The sequence below is a fragment of the Squalius cephalus genome, assembly GCF_949319135.1.
Source record: "Squalius cephalus genome assembly, chromosome: 3".
Classification (NCBI taxonomy): domain Eukaryota; kingdom Metazoa; phylum Chordata; class Actinopteri; order Cypriniformes; family Leuciscidae; genus Squalius; species Squalius cephalus.
This window is the reverse complement of record NC_137124.1, coordinates 34,054,858-34,070,523: the sequence shown is the minus strand read 5'-3', so window position 1 is coordinate 34,070,523 and position 15,666 is coordinate 34,054,858. Positions and strand designations below refer to the sequence as shown.

General features: G+C 40.1%; 1 protein-coding gene across 1 annotated transcript; it reads right to left on the bottom strand.

Moving 5' to 3' along the window:
* Positions 1 to 7,820: 7,820 nt before the first annotated feature.
* igf2a (insulin-like growth factor 2a) lies at positions 7,821 to 12,243 on the bottom strand. The gene is made up of 4 exons (XM_079866076.1): positions 10,959 to 12,243; positions 10,472 to 10,604; positions 9,490 to 9,665; positions 7,821 to 8,590 (listed from the first exon to the last, which is right to left on the bottom strand). The coding sequence occupies exons 1-4, from the start codon at positions 11,016 to 11,018 to the stop codon at positions 8,354 to 8,356; spliced, it is 606 nt and encodes a 201-aa protein (XP_079722202.1). The 5' UTR covers positions 11,019 to 12,243; the 3' UTR covers positions 7,821 to 8,353.
* Positions 12,244 to 15,666: the final 3,423 nt, after the last annotated feature.

Below are 15,666 nucleotides of genomic sequence, written 5' to 3'. Positions count from 1 at the left end.
TGACCCCTGACCTCCTAAATGTCTCTCAAACCTGTACTGTTAATGAAGAAGAGAGATAAAGTTTGCCAGAAAACACTACTAATTTAGCCGGTTTATGGCTAGTTTAGTGACCAAACTACATTTCCCATCATTCTCTGTGGCAGCATAATAATAATAATAATCAAGCTAATTCTACGTTAGTTCTGGCAGGTCACGTTAGTCAAGCTTGCATCAACTGACTCTCAGCTGATCCACATCTACCCATAGGAATATGACGCCTATCACCGTATACATATATAAGCTCCTTCAGTATTATCAGCAGCTGTCGCGTTTCTCAGGAGCTAATTACCCTCCTCCATCCCCAGCTACTCCTCTCACCCAGTTAGGATTTGGCATTCTGATTCCCCTTGAATCAGAATAAATTCTCAAATTATGTTGTACTTTAAAATCTTGAATTAAATATATTTGCAAACATTCATGTTGGTTCTGTTCTGTTTACCCCAAGGGGGGTTATTGCTGCTCTCCCTGCTCTTATCTATGCTAGGCTGCATGGATGCGCAGAGAGTTCTTGCCCAGAACGGAACCATACCGCCAATCCAAACTGTATGCTAATTGTCAATCGTATTTGATGGTAGTGGTCCTGACAGAAATAATAATAAATGACACATATAATGCACATTCTTTGAGTTTTCCGAACTTGTAAAAACAAACATCCCAGGAGAACTTGAGTGCACCATATGTTTCTAACCCTATGATATTGCCTGAACAAAAGTGATAACTGCACAATGTTGTTACGGTCACCAGTCACCACCTCCTTACTGCATTTCCCATCATCCTCCCTGGCCCTCACCTGCATGCACTTCCCAATCACAGAGATCACCGTCACCTGTCACCAATCTTCACTGATCATCATCCAGCACTATATAACTCTTCCCTCTGCAGTTCACCATTGTCTGGTCACGTCATTCCCTCAAAGAACAATTACCTGACTCCTTACCGGCACAATACCTACCAGAACAATCCGTCTTCAGTCATCTGCCTCCTTCATCCGTCTTCAGTCATCTGCCGCCTTCCGTCTTCAGTCATCTGCCGCCTTCCGTCTTCAGTCATCTGCCTCCTTCTTCCGTCTTCAGTCATCTGCCTCCTTCTTCCGTCTTCAGTCATCTGCCTCCTTCTTCCGTCTTCAGTCATCTGCCTCCTTCTTCCGTCTTCAGTCATCTGCCTCCTTTATCCTTCTTCAGTCATCTGCCTCCTTTATCCTTCTTCAGTCATCTGCCTCCTTTATCCTTCTTCAGTCATCTGCCTCCACCTTCCATCTTCAGTCATCTGCCTCCGCCTTCCGTCTTCAGTCATCTGCCTCCGCCTTCCGTCTTCAGTCATCTGCCTCCTTTATCCTTCTTCAGTCATCTGCCTCCACCTTCCATCTTCAGTCATCTGCCTCCTTCTTCCGTCTTCAGTCATCTGCCTCCTTTATCCTTCTTCAGTCATCTGCCTCCTTCTTCCGTCTTCAGTCATCTGCCTCCTTCCATCTTCAGTCATCTGCCGCCTTCTGTCTTCAGTCATCTGCCTCCTTCTTCCGTCTTCAGTCATCTGCCTCCTTCTTCCGTCTTCAGTCATCTGCCTCCTTTATCCTTCTTCAGTCATCTGCCTCCTTCTTCCGTCTTCAGTCATCTGCCTCCGCATTCCGTCACACTGATGACGTGTGATGTCTGCGCGAGCAGGTGCGCGGAGGTGTCCAAAATCGCATAGTTCCCTACTACATACTGTAGTAGGTGAAAAACAGTATGTGACAAAAGAAGTATGTCCAAATTCACAGGTCCTTATAAAAGAGTAGGCAAAAAAGTACAGAGATGACCTACTTCTTCTGCCAAGATTCTGAAGTGTGCATACGATGTACACTTTACTATCCCATGAGGCCACGGGAGAGGATTTGTGAATGACACTGAGGTGATGTAACTGATGCTGATAGGTCACATGATAATGACAACATGGCGATTGTAGTATGTACAGATTACATTCATACTACACACATTCATACTATATAGAATGTACTTTTGTAGTGGTTGTGAAGTAATTACTTATTCAAAATAAGTACCTAGTCAAGAGAGTATGCTGTTTTGGATGCAGCCATAGGCATTTAAGTAAAAAAATGTATGCCCTTCCCTCGCTAACTTCCCTTCATCTTGTTCACTCGGCTGTACGTCATTCCTTAAGTTGCACGAGTGCACACTACTGGCGGAACCCTTGAAATGTGTTTAAATGGAACACCCTGGCCTAAACCCTTGATCACATGGAAGCCGCAATGAAGCTGATTCATTATTTACAGTTTTTTTCCTTATGAATTTGTTTTACGCACCCTTCTATAGGCCTAAATGTATGCTTGGGCTGTTTAAAAACTTAAATATGTATTATTTAAAATTTTTAATTTGTACAAATATTAATTATGAATATATTAATACATTTATATTAAATATAAAAAAACACACAAACAAAAATGATAACAATACAATAAACTATAACTGTGTTAAAAAAAGCTTAAGGTAGCTACAAGTATTAAATGTGGTTAAATGTCAATAACTCAAAATATCATACACTCGAGTTGTGTGGGGTGAAGGTAAAATAAGTGTGATCTGCTGTGACGTCACAATCATGTTGCATTTTGGTCTATGGATCTGCCTGAAGTGTACATGTTGAGTAGACTCACTCCCTCAGTCAAAATCGAAGGGTCGAGGCCTGTCCAAATAAACTTCTCTCTTCCACTTGACAAAGTTAAACAAGTGTATGTCTAAAAGTGGAGTAAAACGCAACCATAGGTAGACAGGAACGTAGGCCAGGCCACCCTTATATGGTAACGCTGTACCACAATGGAAAATTGTCAAAAAAGTAGTTTTTCTATAAAATTATGATTTTCTTTTTTATTTAATTGCACATTTCTTTTAGAAATTTATAGATTTATATACTTGGAACTCATGCAAACCAAAAATAATTAGATCCCTATCATTTAAAGGGGGGGTGAAATGCTCATTTTCACTAAATCTCCTGTTAATCTTGAGTACCTATAGAGTAATATTGCATCCTTCATATCTCCAAAAAGTATTTTGTTTTATTATATTAATAACAGAAAGATAGACTGTACCGAGTCTTTCCGGAAAAAAACGAGCGGCTGGAGGCGGGCCCTGTGGGCGAAGCTTAGCTGTGCTAACGCGCCGAGCTAGTGACAACACACAGAGACATTTGTTCAGTTCAACAGTTTTACTCACCGTCCGGTTCCAACGCACGACCGCGAATCTTTATCATTGCGACTGCTCGATCCTAAGCATTAGACGATCTGCAAATCCGTCGATCTGGGCTTTGTTTATAAAACAATCATCGTCGAAATGCAGGGAACAAACAGTCTTACACAACTCCGTTTATGCTCAGGAAAACAAACTCCATCCACGGGTTCCTTAACGCTGGGTTCTTTGGGAATCTGTGCAGGGTTGTCTTGCCCTGGCAACCAAAAACACACTTCTTTGGTGACATTGACTTCCCAAAAGCCGGGCAGGGCGCTTTGATGGCGAACTGCTTTCGCTCTCTTGCTCTAGTCTACGAGTGCGCGCGCGGCCGCGATCTTACCGGAGAAGTGCCCTTAGGACCCATATAAGGAAATCCCGTTACATCTGACGTCACACATACCCATACTCGAAAAAAACTTTCCGAAACTTGTGACAAACCGGAAGGAGTATTTTTGGAACAAAAATACTCCTTCAAACGTACAACTTAGTTTTTAAAACTTTGTCCATGTTTAGCATGGGAATCCAACTCTTTACCAGTGTAAAAAACTCAGTATGCATGAAATAGCATTTCACCCCCCCTTTAAGCCCTATCATTCACAATCATTTGGCTAACTCATCTTCACTCTCATCACATGGAAGAGCTAAATCTGCACACTTCCTATTGCCCTTTCCGTAAAATATTGCTGTATTCATTTTCTGAAATGAAGAAATCACTTTGTTATTTATACATAAATACAACTATACTAAACACTTCAAATAAATAAATAAATAAATGCAATCATATTGTTGATGCTACTATCTATAAAAATCCCAGTGGGGATTGCCCATTGCTATTTTCTCAATTTATTGTAAAACTATGTTAGACAAAGTTGATTTGTGAATAAAAATATCTAATTTACTTATCAAAGATGCTGCAAAAAAAAAAATCCCTCTTGAGAAGAGATGTTTAGAAATTACGTTTAGAAATTACGTTAATAGAGCAATTTCTTGAAGGAAATTAGAAGAAATTAATTGTTGCCATATGGCAACGCCATACCACGAGGGTTAAGGTGTTAATTTTTATAATTTCGCACATTTCCTAGGAGTTGAACCCGTGATGTTGACATTGCTAGCACCATGCTCTACTACCAGGGATGATCCATATTGCATTCATCTTGTATGCATCTTCAACCACTGAGTGACTGGATTGTAATCTGTCCTGAATGCGTCTTCGAGGGCAATACACTTGTCTTTTCATGATTTGATAGCTATTCTATCAATATTAATGGATGAAGTGACCAAGTGTAACTACCCCCAGAGAGATCATTAGGAGTGAGGGTGGGTGTGTGGGTGTATGTGTGCATTCTTTTATGAGCATCCATGCCTGTTATCTGTTTACTAGTGTGCACAGTTGTGTATACATGTGTGCACATTTGTGTGTGAAAGTTCATGCCCTTTTCTACCCCAATACTCTATGCACATTTTCACATGCATACAGCATCATGGCAGCTTGCCTCGTGCTGCTGAAATCTCCACCTGTTTGAGTAGACATGATGTCACATTGAATGTCCTGCATGCTTTTGAACACATTTGGCCTTTTTGCATAATAGGGTTATGCAAGATTATGGCAAGGGTAAACGCACTCATCCCCGTGTGGTAATGGAGAGATCTATGTATACGCAATACAAAGAGTTTCTTTGTCACAGAATATCATTTGGAGTAACAACAGTCATTCACAAGAAAGGTTCACTTGACCAATTCAATCAAATACAAAAGCTTTGTATTTGTGTACTGCCTTTGATAACATAGCTGTCAATAAGCAGCTTCATTCATTGCAGGATCAAGCCTTTTAAGACAAAAGCGTATTACTACGTCTCAAAAAATGAACAAAAATGTTGTATGAGGGAATGTGTTTACTTTAAAAATCCATTGCATTAACTTTCATTTTGACTACAGAATTTGCTGGGAATCGTCATAAATAGTAAACAACATTGTGGCATCTTGAAATACCAAATTTGTGGTCATTTGTTTGCTTATGGCTGATTTCAGGCATTGCCTACACATTAGAGAGCAGATATCTTGCTCAGTGGGACATCGATAGTTACAGCCTTCATTTCACACAATAGACCAAACAACAGGCACACTGTGTCAGTGTGAATCTGTTGTTCCAGACATCTTTTGAACAGAAGCTTGTGATGATCTCAGACACGAGTACCATCATCCAGTTCACCATTAACCTGATTTTGTTTACAGTTTTTATACAGAACAACTACAAAGAGTATATATCATCTTGCTTGTGTACACAAAACATCAGTTCCCACGATACAACATGTACACGAACAAGAGCAGCACAACAGATAAATGACAAAGTGGATGGCTGATAGATTGAAGGATAGTTTCAGCTGCCAAAGAGTGAACTAAAGAACGTCGGAGACTTTGAAGTTAATCCTTCAGGTATCATTCCTGTTCTTTCCCATCTCAGGCTTTAGAGAAAACAGCCCTGTCCTTAAATCACATCTCAACCCCTCCAAGTCTTACATAAACATCCCCAAGGCACAAAGTCAGTCAAATTAATATCTGGTATTTAGCTTTTGCGATTATATTCATAAGGTATGAACTATGAAGAAGACTTTTAAGAGCAGGTTTGGGCCTGTAGAGTTTCCTTGGGTTTGGGGTGGAATGAGACTGGATGAAGTGTAGATGAACGGGATAACCACTGAAAGTGCTGCAGCTTCTGTATGACACCTAAACATTCAAATGATTAAACTGTATTCACAGGAGTATTTTAGTATTTGATTACCCAATGACCAAATACAAGCAGACTATTGGTAAATATTATTAATACTTATCATTTACTCACCTTCATAAAAATATATATATTATTTTTAATTTAGAACCTGACTCTGAGAAACGCACAAGAATTCCAATGTACCTGGAAAATCTGGAAAACAAATTTGTGGCCATTTTTTTATTAATCAGTTTCCTCGTATTAGTTAAATCATGGCCATGTTGTACTAATTTGTTCCTTCATTTTGTGGAAACAATTTTTTTAATTCATGGCCATGATACCCTGTCATGTAAGGGGCTCCCTCCATACATAAGAAGACATTTTATTTATTTTTTTGTCTATAGATTGAATGTCCATATCCAATGTTGATTTGGGACCCATTGGCTATCACTGTATGAACAAAAAACAATTGAAACATTTTTTAAAAGATCTTCTTTGATGTTCCACAGAAGAAAGGAAGTCATACAGATTTGAAACAACTTAAAGGTGTTTTAATGAATTTTGGGTGACCTATCCCTTCAATGCAAATGCTGTATTGGTAAATTACTGTACACTTTTAAACAACTTGTCTGTAAACGGTAGCAGCACACTTCTTCCCACTTGCAAGATACCATTCCCATTCTGGTTGCTCCATCTGTTTGCACCAGTTGATGAGCTTTAAAAGGCTTTCTGATCCATTCTGATTCAGAAGTACTTGGAATTTCAATATCTTCATAAATAGACCTCAGAAAGACAAGACGACTTACTTTGGGGAGGACACCTATAACTAAACCTTGAGGGCACTGAAGATGAGGCTCAACTTTTCATGGAGCACAGCTGATATGGATTCTGCATGCTTCTGAGCTGACCTATGGCATTTCGGCAAGGTTAGTCAGCAAATCATCAAAAGTAAGTGTTCCTCAGCCTTCACCCTTCCCTTAGGGCAGCCAGGTCACAGCCTGTGTACGTATGCACTTGTTTTGCTGTTCCAAATGCATTCCAAAAGCTATCGACTTATCCAACTATTTTAGATTAGGCAACATGCAGTAAAACAAGCTATTAAAAAAAGTGAGTCAGGACAACTTTAGAAGCTTCCATTGACTTTACTTAAAAAAGAGACAACATTTTTTGGTACATAGCATCTACATACATAAGCAGAACAACTAAAAAAAGATAATATACAAAAACTGCAGGTTGTGCATGTAATCTCTCATTGGGACTGATTTTTATGGGTTTCATATCAAAATAAATAATGCCTTGATACAGTGCCATTACTTAAAGAAAATGTTTGGTGGCTCAATTTGCAAGACTGGTCATACTAGGGTAAATGACAACATCTTATTAGACTTTTCATACATATTCAAGTATTCTTTTTATTCCAAGCAAAAGCACTGGAATACTACAAGTGTATGATGAAATTATGCAAGAGGTTATTGCTGAATTTCCTTTTAAAAAGATTGTTCCATTCTTTTGTTTATATGTGTAAAATACTGTCTTAATAACAGTGTAGACAATTCGCAAAGATAAAATGACAGAAACTCAAGACTGGAAACAGGAATGTTATGGTCCAATAAGTGACACCTCGAAACTGCTCTTGCCCAAAGTCCAAGATGACTTGATTGTAGATGTCCTCAGCTTCAATATTTTGTGATGTTTCCTGCCTTCCATTGCAATGCTATATTGTTTAATAGTAAAAGCTTCACCTTCATTCTCCAGGGCACAGAATATGGGTCTTGAACAGCCAAGAATGGAAACAGTTTTTCCTGGTTGGGATCATCTCCAAACAATCAGAGTTGCTTAATTGTCTTTTGAATACAATCTTGTTTTTTTTCTTTCCTAAAACGGAAAAACTCCTTAGCAAACTCCTTGCGAGTCCTTTTGCAAAGTTAGCACCATAATGTTATCATATTTAGCAGTCCACAAAAAAAAAAAAAAAATAGTGCTGTTAACATCAGTCCTTGGCTTTGCACAGCCAGCCAACATTTTCCTTACTTCTGTCTATATGCCAAAGGTGTGGCACTTTAAAGGTGCAGGGAAAGGACTCTAATCTTGATAATTTCATTCCTTAAAATATGACATTCACAATAGGATGCAAGCAAGATTCGGGCAACTTCCTCAGCATCAGTTCTGGGCATCCCCATGATATTCACCAAGACTGCATTCATCTCTCCTGTCGCATTACATTCACTTTCAACGTTAACTTCTTGCATTTCGAAGGCTGATAATACACAGTGTTCATAATCTGGATTTGACAAAGACGGTGGCCGAGTGGTGTGATTCATGAAAAAAGTGCCTCTACTGACCAAGACTTGGCTATAATCCCTTGTTTATTGCCATTTAGGAAGGCTGGCCATCATTTGTGGGACGTGTTGATCTGGATGTATGGAAGGATGTCAGGGTGTCTGTTGGGGAGGGTCATGAGGGGGCGGTGGAAACTGGCTTGCTCCTCATCTTGGATTTTCCTCACCTGCCTCCTAAACTTTTGGGCAAGCAGGATTGATGGGACCCCTCTCCTTAACCTCTGGGCAGGCTCTCTTTGCCACACTTCATTTTTGGAATACTTCACACCAAGAGGCCCTCCTGAGATGTCCTGCAAAACAGAAGAACTTGCTGTAGTTTCTGTAATCCATTGATCTGTTGTCATATTATCAACTGATTTCAAAGTTTTGAAACACTAGCTCAAACAGTAGAGCACGGCGCTAACATTACCAAGGGTCACGGGTTCGATTCCCAGGGAAGGCATGAACTGATTAAATGTCTACAGTGAATGCAATGCAAGTAACTTTGGATAAAAGCATCCGCCAAAATATGATAATGAACAAAGCCAAATTGTAGCTTCAAATCTAATAACTGTGTCACATACATAGGCCATTCTCTTATTGTCCTCTTACACTGGAACAGTTAAAAAAAAAAAAACTTTAGATTGGCTCTATAGGTAAATTGATTATTCGTTGAACAACCTCTCCAGCGTCCTCATCAACTCACAGTGCGAATGTAGACTCAAGTGGGGCTATTGTGTTGTTGGGTTGTTTGTTTTTGTAATTTTCAAATCCAAGCAATCGCCAGCTGGCCAACTGTCTTGCCAACGCTTAACATATTTCCATGCCAAGAGCACATGGCACAAAAATTTGCCAGAATGCGGCACAACACTTGTACTTGTTTTGGTGCTTGGAATACTGACATCATTGCACATGCTGTCCAATAGAGTTTCATGGTGTTGCCATGGGCTTTTGTTTGAGCAACTATCTCCCTAAATGTTGTTCATACATCATCTTTAATGCAGTCTACAGATTTCTGATGATCTGTGCCATTTTCCACATTGCTCAGCAATTCTGAGAGAGGAGACATGGTTAATATTGATTTTGCAGTGATAAAAACAGGCTGCATGTCTGACTTGCCTGTCTAGTCTGAGTCTGTGTTTGTGGGTTCAGCAAAATCATTGTGCTGGGCTTTCGACGGGGGGAGGGGAAGATAAGCAGCTCCATGTACCTTGTGAAGAGCCTGGGACACAGGGAAGACCTGCAGCGAGGTGGAGGAAACATCTCGCTCGGACTTCACGGGTTTTGCACAGTACTGCTCCAACAGACGCAGCTCACAGCTCCGAAAGCAGCATTCTTCCACTATTCCTCTCTGAGGACGGCGGCTGTTTGATCTGTTCGGCCTGCCTGGGTGGGGGAAGAGAAGGTAAACGATCAACTCTGGGGTTCCCCTAGAAAGCGACCAATGCTACCAATTCACACCCTTTTGTTTATATTTCACCAAATCCCACATGTGGCTGCTGGCATGTTCCTAGGATTTCTGAAATCTGAGACTGCATCAACAGATCCTTTCTTTCTTTCCTGTTCTTTGTGACCCCCTTTTTTATTTTTGGCACTAACCGATTTGATAAGGACTTTAAAACACTGTGCACAGAAAAACAAATATTGTTCTATGTTCCCAAGGATGTGTGAATAGCTAGCAAAATGGATCCTTTAACCTTGCCATTTGCCTACTAAACAGAGATAAAAGATAAAGAACAGCAGGAGAGGTACAAAAGGGGGAAGTCCACCGTCATCTGATAGGAATACAGGGGATGAGAGAGAGAGAGGGAGAGAGAGAGAAAGAGAGAGAGAGAGAGAGAGAGAGAGATCGTTTGCAAACAAATAAATACCTGCAAACACAAATTCAATTTGTCCCCCTAACACTTACATTTAACAGCAATTAACAGCACTGATGGCTTGCATTGAGAACAGTTGGTGGAAAGCGATAAAATACATATGTTTCCTCATTAATGAACACGCTCATTGTGACAGTCATTAGTAGGCTACTTGTGTAATTATGCAACCAGCAATTTGAAAGACAATACGATGATTATGCCATTTACTATGACCACCATCTCAATTTAAATTTACTTCTATAAGAAAAATAACTATGTAAAGGTTTAGATTTCCTGGCAATAACCATCACACAGTACTGTAAGAGTTACACTTACTGATATAAAACCCATTTTCTCCACACACGAACTGCAGAGTATCCACAAGTTCTCCACCGCAAAGTGTCTCCCCCGTTGCTACGGGGGATGCCAACATGAACAATGACAGAATGAAGAGTATCAGTGAGCACATCTGTAAAATGAAAACAGACTTGAGTGAGTCAATTCCTACACACGCAGTCAAACTGTATCTTTAAAAGAGGCCACTGATGTAATTGTCTGGTTTTCAGCAAATAGTATTCAACAAAGTTCAAAGTAACTGGAGACGCTATCCGTATCAGTGATACAATCAAGCAATGGCTACCCTTAAAACAACCCTCAGACCCACAGAATGATGAAGATTATGAAAACTTTTCTCAAAGTTTGACATATCGCCATTAATATTCATAAATGTACATTTTTAAATAGTTACGTTGAAATTGTGCAAATGTAAACATGCAGAAAGGTAGTAGCCTACTACAAGCTCATTATTATCACTTTCTCTTACCGTTGTTTGTCTTTTCTCCGTTTTTCGACACGATGCACAGAATAGATGGTAATCGTCCATAGTAGGCGGTTTGTGGAAAGCGACGTTTACTAGCTGTTGTACTAAAGAGTTGCTTTGTTTAATTTCCAGTCTGCTGCATCTCTGTGAGTGATGCTTGTGGCTGTCTCAAAGTTCAGAGGACAGGCAAGGGATATGTACTGAGAGGCAATATATACTACACCCGCCCCTCGCACCCCCCAGCCCAGTAGCGATGTCCGATTCGTGAACGAATGGTTCTTTTGAGTCGGATCCTTTTTAAATGAACTGGGTTGAACCGCTTCACAAAACTGGACATAATCAGTGAATCGGTTCACGAGTCAACAACTCGCATGAACAAGAACTTGTTCTAATTTCATAAGAAAAATAAATAACATTTCAACCAAGATATTGTGAGTCGATTTTACTAGTATTTCTTATATCTACAAATTATATTTTGATTATAAAAGACTTGTTTTTATGAGTTGATTGCTGCAACAAACGGAACTAGGTCGGGGACATGTAACATTACAACAATCACTCTTATTAAGAAAACACATACAGTAATATAAGTGCTTTATATTTTACTGGGACGCTTTTAGAACGCTATACGTGATGACGTAAATAATCTCTTTTTGAACTCGTTCTTTAAAACGAACTGTTCGAAAGATCCGATTCTCGGAAATGCTTTCCCAATCGCTACAGTCAGTCCGCTCACAGTGCGTGTGAGAACTGGAATGCTACTCTTAATCAAATTCAATTTGACAACAAGTAGGAGGCTATTTCGATGTATGCCAACATTTGTCCTTAATCCACTTAAGAAAATATGTTCAAACTTCATATTTAGAATTCTTTATTATTTTTTTCCAAATCTTTGTATTTTCTAACATAGCCTAACCTACGTTTTTTTTGCTCGTCTGATACGGGAGTCCTAAAACAGACGAAACGCAATAAGATACTTGATGCAAGAATATTGTGAAAGTGCAAGGCTACATGTTTATGTTTGAATGCATGCACACTCAGCTTATCGGAGTACCTGCTCACCAATGACGATGCGAATTCTTAGTCAAATAGCCCCCTCTTTAAAATACCTTTTGGCAACAGGACAGGTCAGCCCGAGGAATTTTAATTGACGGAACATTCTTTCAGCTTCTCACCATAACAAAGGGGGTTGCAATCGCATTCCAGTGAATGCAGACAGACACCGTGCTGAAATTTCACTCTCACACGACAAGTGTTGACCCTTGTGCGCGCGTGCTCCATCTCGTGCGAAACCCTAAAAGCATTTATTTTCTTTAAAAAGCAAATCAATAATTTTTATACGCCGTTCACGACGCAATGAAACAGCTAGGCTATAGCCTACTATTTAACAGACAATCTGTACACATACCAGTCAAGAAGAAGTAATATAGTGCTATGGAAATGAATGAACAGTCCTGACAACATGTCCTGACATGCCTCAAACCGGACATAATGGAACTTTAGTAAAAACTAATTTCATTATCTGCCTGAAAACAGCAGCCAGTGTCATGCAAAATCCGCGCATTTTACTTCACTCTAAAAGTGGGAATGAATTGGACATCAATCAGTGATATTATGACAAAAATCAGCATACGTAGCCTATCATTGTATTACTGTCAGTATACTCAAGGTTCATAAGATTTTTTTTTTTTTTGCAAATAGACAGGCCCAACACCACTCATTAAACAGCTTGTGATAATGTATTAGATAAGAGACAACGTCCACTAATAAAAAAAGACTTCTTGTTTGTTAGTGTTTAATCTAGCGTATGAAGCATCTTGTGACATTAGGCTAACATAAGTACACTATGGCACTCTCTAGTGGTCCAAAGTTATAAAGCCAGTGTAAAATGACTACATGAGTGAGATTTTAGCTTAATCTGATTAAAGTTAAATTAAATTAATACATCTTTTAGAAATGACCAGAATGTTATATGTGTCAGGAGGTGTGTGAGGAAAGCTTGGAGGATGCCACCTTAGACATGGACTTCTTTCTCTGCTACCATCAGGCATCCGGTTCCGCACCAGCCGGCTAAAAGACAGTTTCTTCCCACAGGCCATTAGACTTCTGAACATTAAGTGTAGTAACACAACTAATGGCCCCTCAATACAGCCCCATAACCACCACCACAGCACTTCTCTAGACACATCATACACTTCTAACACACACATCTTAAATGTAAAAATAAAAATGCACGTGTATACTTTACTTCTTACTGTATTATTTGTTTATAATGTGTGTACTGTATTGTATAAATTCTGTTTTGTGTACATTTTGTATATTTATTGTATTTTGTATATTTTTTGCATGTTATGACTTGTAAAGTGCATTTTCTGACTTTCACCCACCACTACACTTCTGTGTTTTGGTGGTTTGACAATAAAAAGTTATTTGATTTGGTGTGTGTACTGTCATTACAATCAATCTGATACAGTGAGCCATTGGTCAGTCTGGGACTCCACGCTGTTTTTGATATGTTTGGCACTTTCTGCCAGCAAGAAAGTGCTCAGGCCTTTATTTGCATTCCTCATGTAAACCAATCCCCCTAATCCTCACACCAAACACCTTACGCTCACTAGCCTATTAATAGCAGTAAAAGCAACATTCACCTGTGCAATAAAAAATTACCCTACTTTGTGTTGAAATTTGTTATACAATCTAAGCACGTTAGTGTTTCCTCTGAAACTTAAAAAAAAAGTTGATTTTCAAAAGAGTACTGTGTAACTGTACTCTGTATCATTTGTTATGGTCTTTATAGGTTTATACAGTGTTTTAAATAAAGTACACAATGAAGAATAAAAAATAAAATAAAAAACAGAAAAAAAGGTGCTATAAATTTTCCAGTTTACAGGACCTTTTGAGCCACAAATAGGCTAATTAAAAATGTAAAGTACATGAAACTACATAAACACCCATGTTAGACCAACATAATTCACCCGAATGTTGTCCCAACTAGCCAAACTGTCTGAACAAAGAATCTCTAATTGAACGATATTGCTGGAATGTGAAGGGTTTTTAGTTCCCAGCATGCATTGCAGCATGAATAAATAATGTGGTTACGGTTATACCATAATTGTTTTGCTATTTGCTGACTTTTTAAAATGTAGCTGTTGGTTTGTCATTATTGTTAGTTATTTGTTGTGTTGTGATTTTAAGAGCTCATTTTACATTTGCTGATTATCGCCGTTCTTGAGGTTTGTGTGTCATGTTTTGAGGTCTACAGTCCCCTCCACTAATATTGGCTCCCTTGGTAAATATGAGCAAAGGCGGCTGTGAAAATACATCTGCATTGTTCATCCTTTTGGTCTTTCATTAAAAAAATTCACAAAATTCTATCCTTTCATTTGAAGTAAAACAATTAAAAGTGGGAGGTAAATCACATTATGAAATAAATGTTAATGCATGTTGGCCACAATTATTGGCACCCCTAGAATTCGTATGAGTGAAATATCTCTTAAGTATATTCCCATTCATATTTGTTTTTTTTTAGCACAACAGGGTGACTAGGAGGATGAAATTGTCCAGTCATGACTTCTTGTTCCATATGAGTATAAATATGAGGAAACACAAAGGCCAAATTCCCGTAATCATTCATCAAGAGCAAATTTTACTTCTTAATGTCACACCACGAATGTGGCTCATGCAGGCTCCCCTGCTTCCCTCAGAAGCTTCTTTAGCAAAAGCGATCCTGCCTTGCACACTATCCCCTTCTCTTCCCCTCCTCTTGCCCTCTCGAGCCAAGACAGAAGAAACAGAGGAGCGGCGGGACCGAGTAACCAGGCTGTAGTAAGCTCATGTCAGCCAACGCCCCGTGGCTCGCTCTTCCCTCAGTGCAACAATTATCTGTTGCTCTTCACCCGCGAAGACCAGCGCTCATCTGCATGGTTTCATTTGGGGGATCCGACAAGGACTTTGACGACACTATGTCCCTGGATGCCTCTGAAGTGGAGGACTGGGCGAACTCCGGCAACCAGCCCCGTTCTTACCGGCAGTCCACGAAGAACTGACCAAGTCATGGCGATCCCCCTACTCAGCACTTACATTATTCCTCTTTGTCTGCCCTCACCTCTGTTGACAGCGCAGAGAGAAAGAGGTACACTAAGCTTCCCACGTTGGAAGAGGCCGTAACCACTCATCTCTGCCTGCCCACGGCCCTCGGCTAGAAGACCAAAGCAGCTCATCCCTCCAAGCCAGGGGTGCCCAATCCTGCTTCTGCCGATCGACTGTCCTGGACAGTTCATCTCCAACCCTAATCAAACACACCTGCCTTTAATTTTCAAGTGATCCTGAAGACCTTAATTGGTTGCTTCAGGTGTGTTTGATTAGGGTTGGAGATGAACTGTGCAGGACAGTCGTTTGGCAGGAGCAGGATTGGGCACCCCTGCTCCAAGCCGTGCAGGACCACTTCAGCACTTGGGGCCAGAGCTTACGCCACAAATGGTCAAGCTGGATCTGCCCTGTATACAATGGGGGTCCTTCAGGTCTACCAGGTCAAACTCCTCCGTGCCATGGACAAGTCTGGACCCGACCCAGCGGCCTTCAAAGAGCTGCGCTGCGTGACCGACCTCGCCCCTCCCACCACTGTCCACAGCTCAAGTGGCCAATTTGGTGGTCCTCGAGCACCACCTTTAGCTTAATTTAACAGAGATCAAGGACGCCAACAAAACAGCTC

Excerpts from the sequence above, each read along its gene's own strand:
- igf2a (XM_079866076.1), bottom strand. The coding sequence starts at position 11,018 with ATGGACGATTACCATCTATTCTGTGCATCGTGTCGAAAAACGGAGAAA. Across the intron at positions 10,605-10,958 it reads CGGAGAAAAGACAAACAACG|ATGTGCTCACTGATACTCTT; the intron begins GTAAGAGAAAGT and ends TTCATTTTACAG. Across the intron at positions 9,666-10,471 it reads AGAAAATGGGTTTTATATCA|GCAGGCCGAACAGATCAAAC; the intron begins GTAAGTGTAACT and ends TCCCCCACCCAG.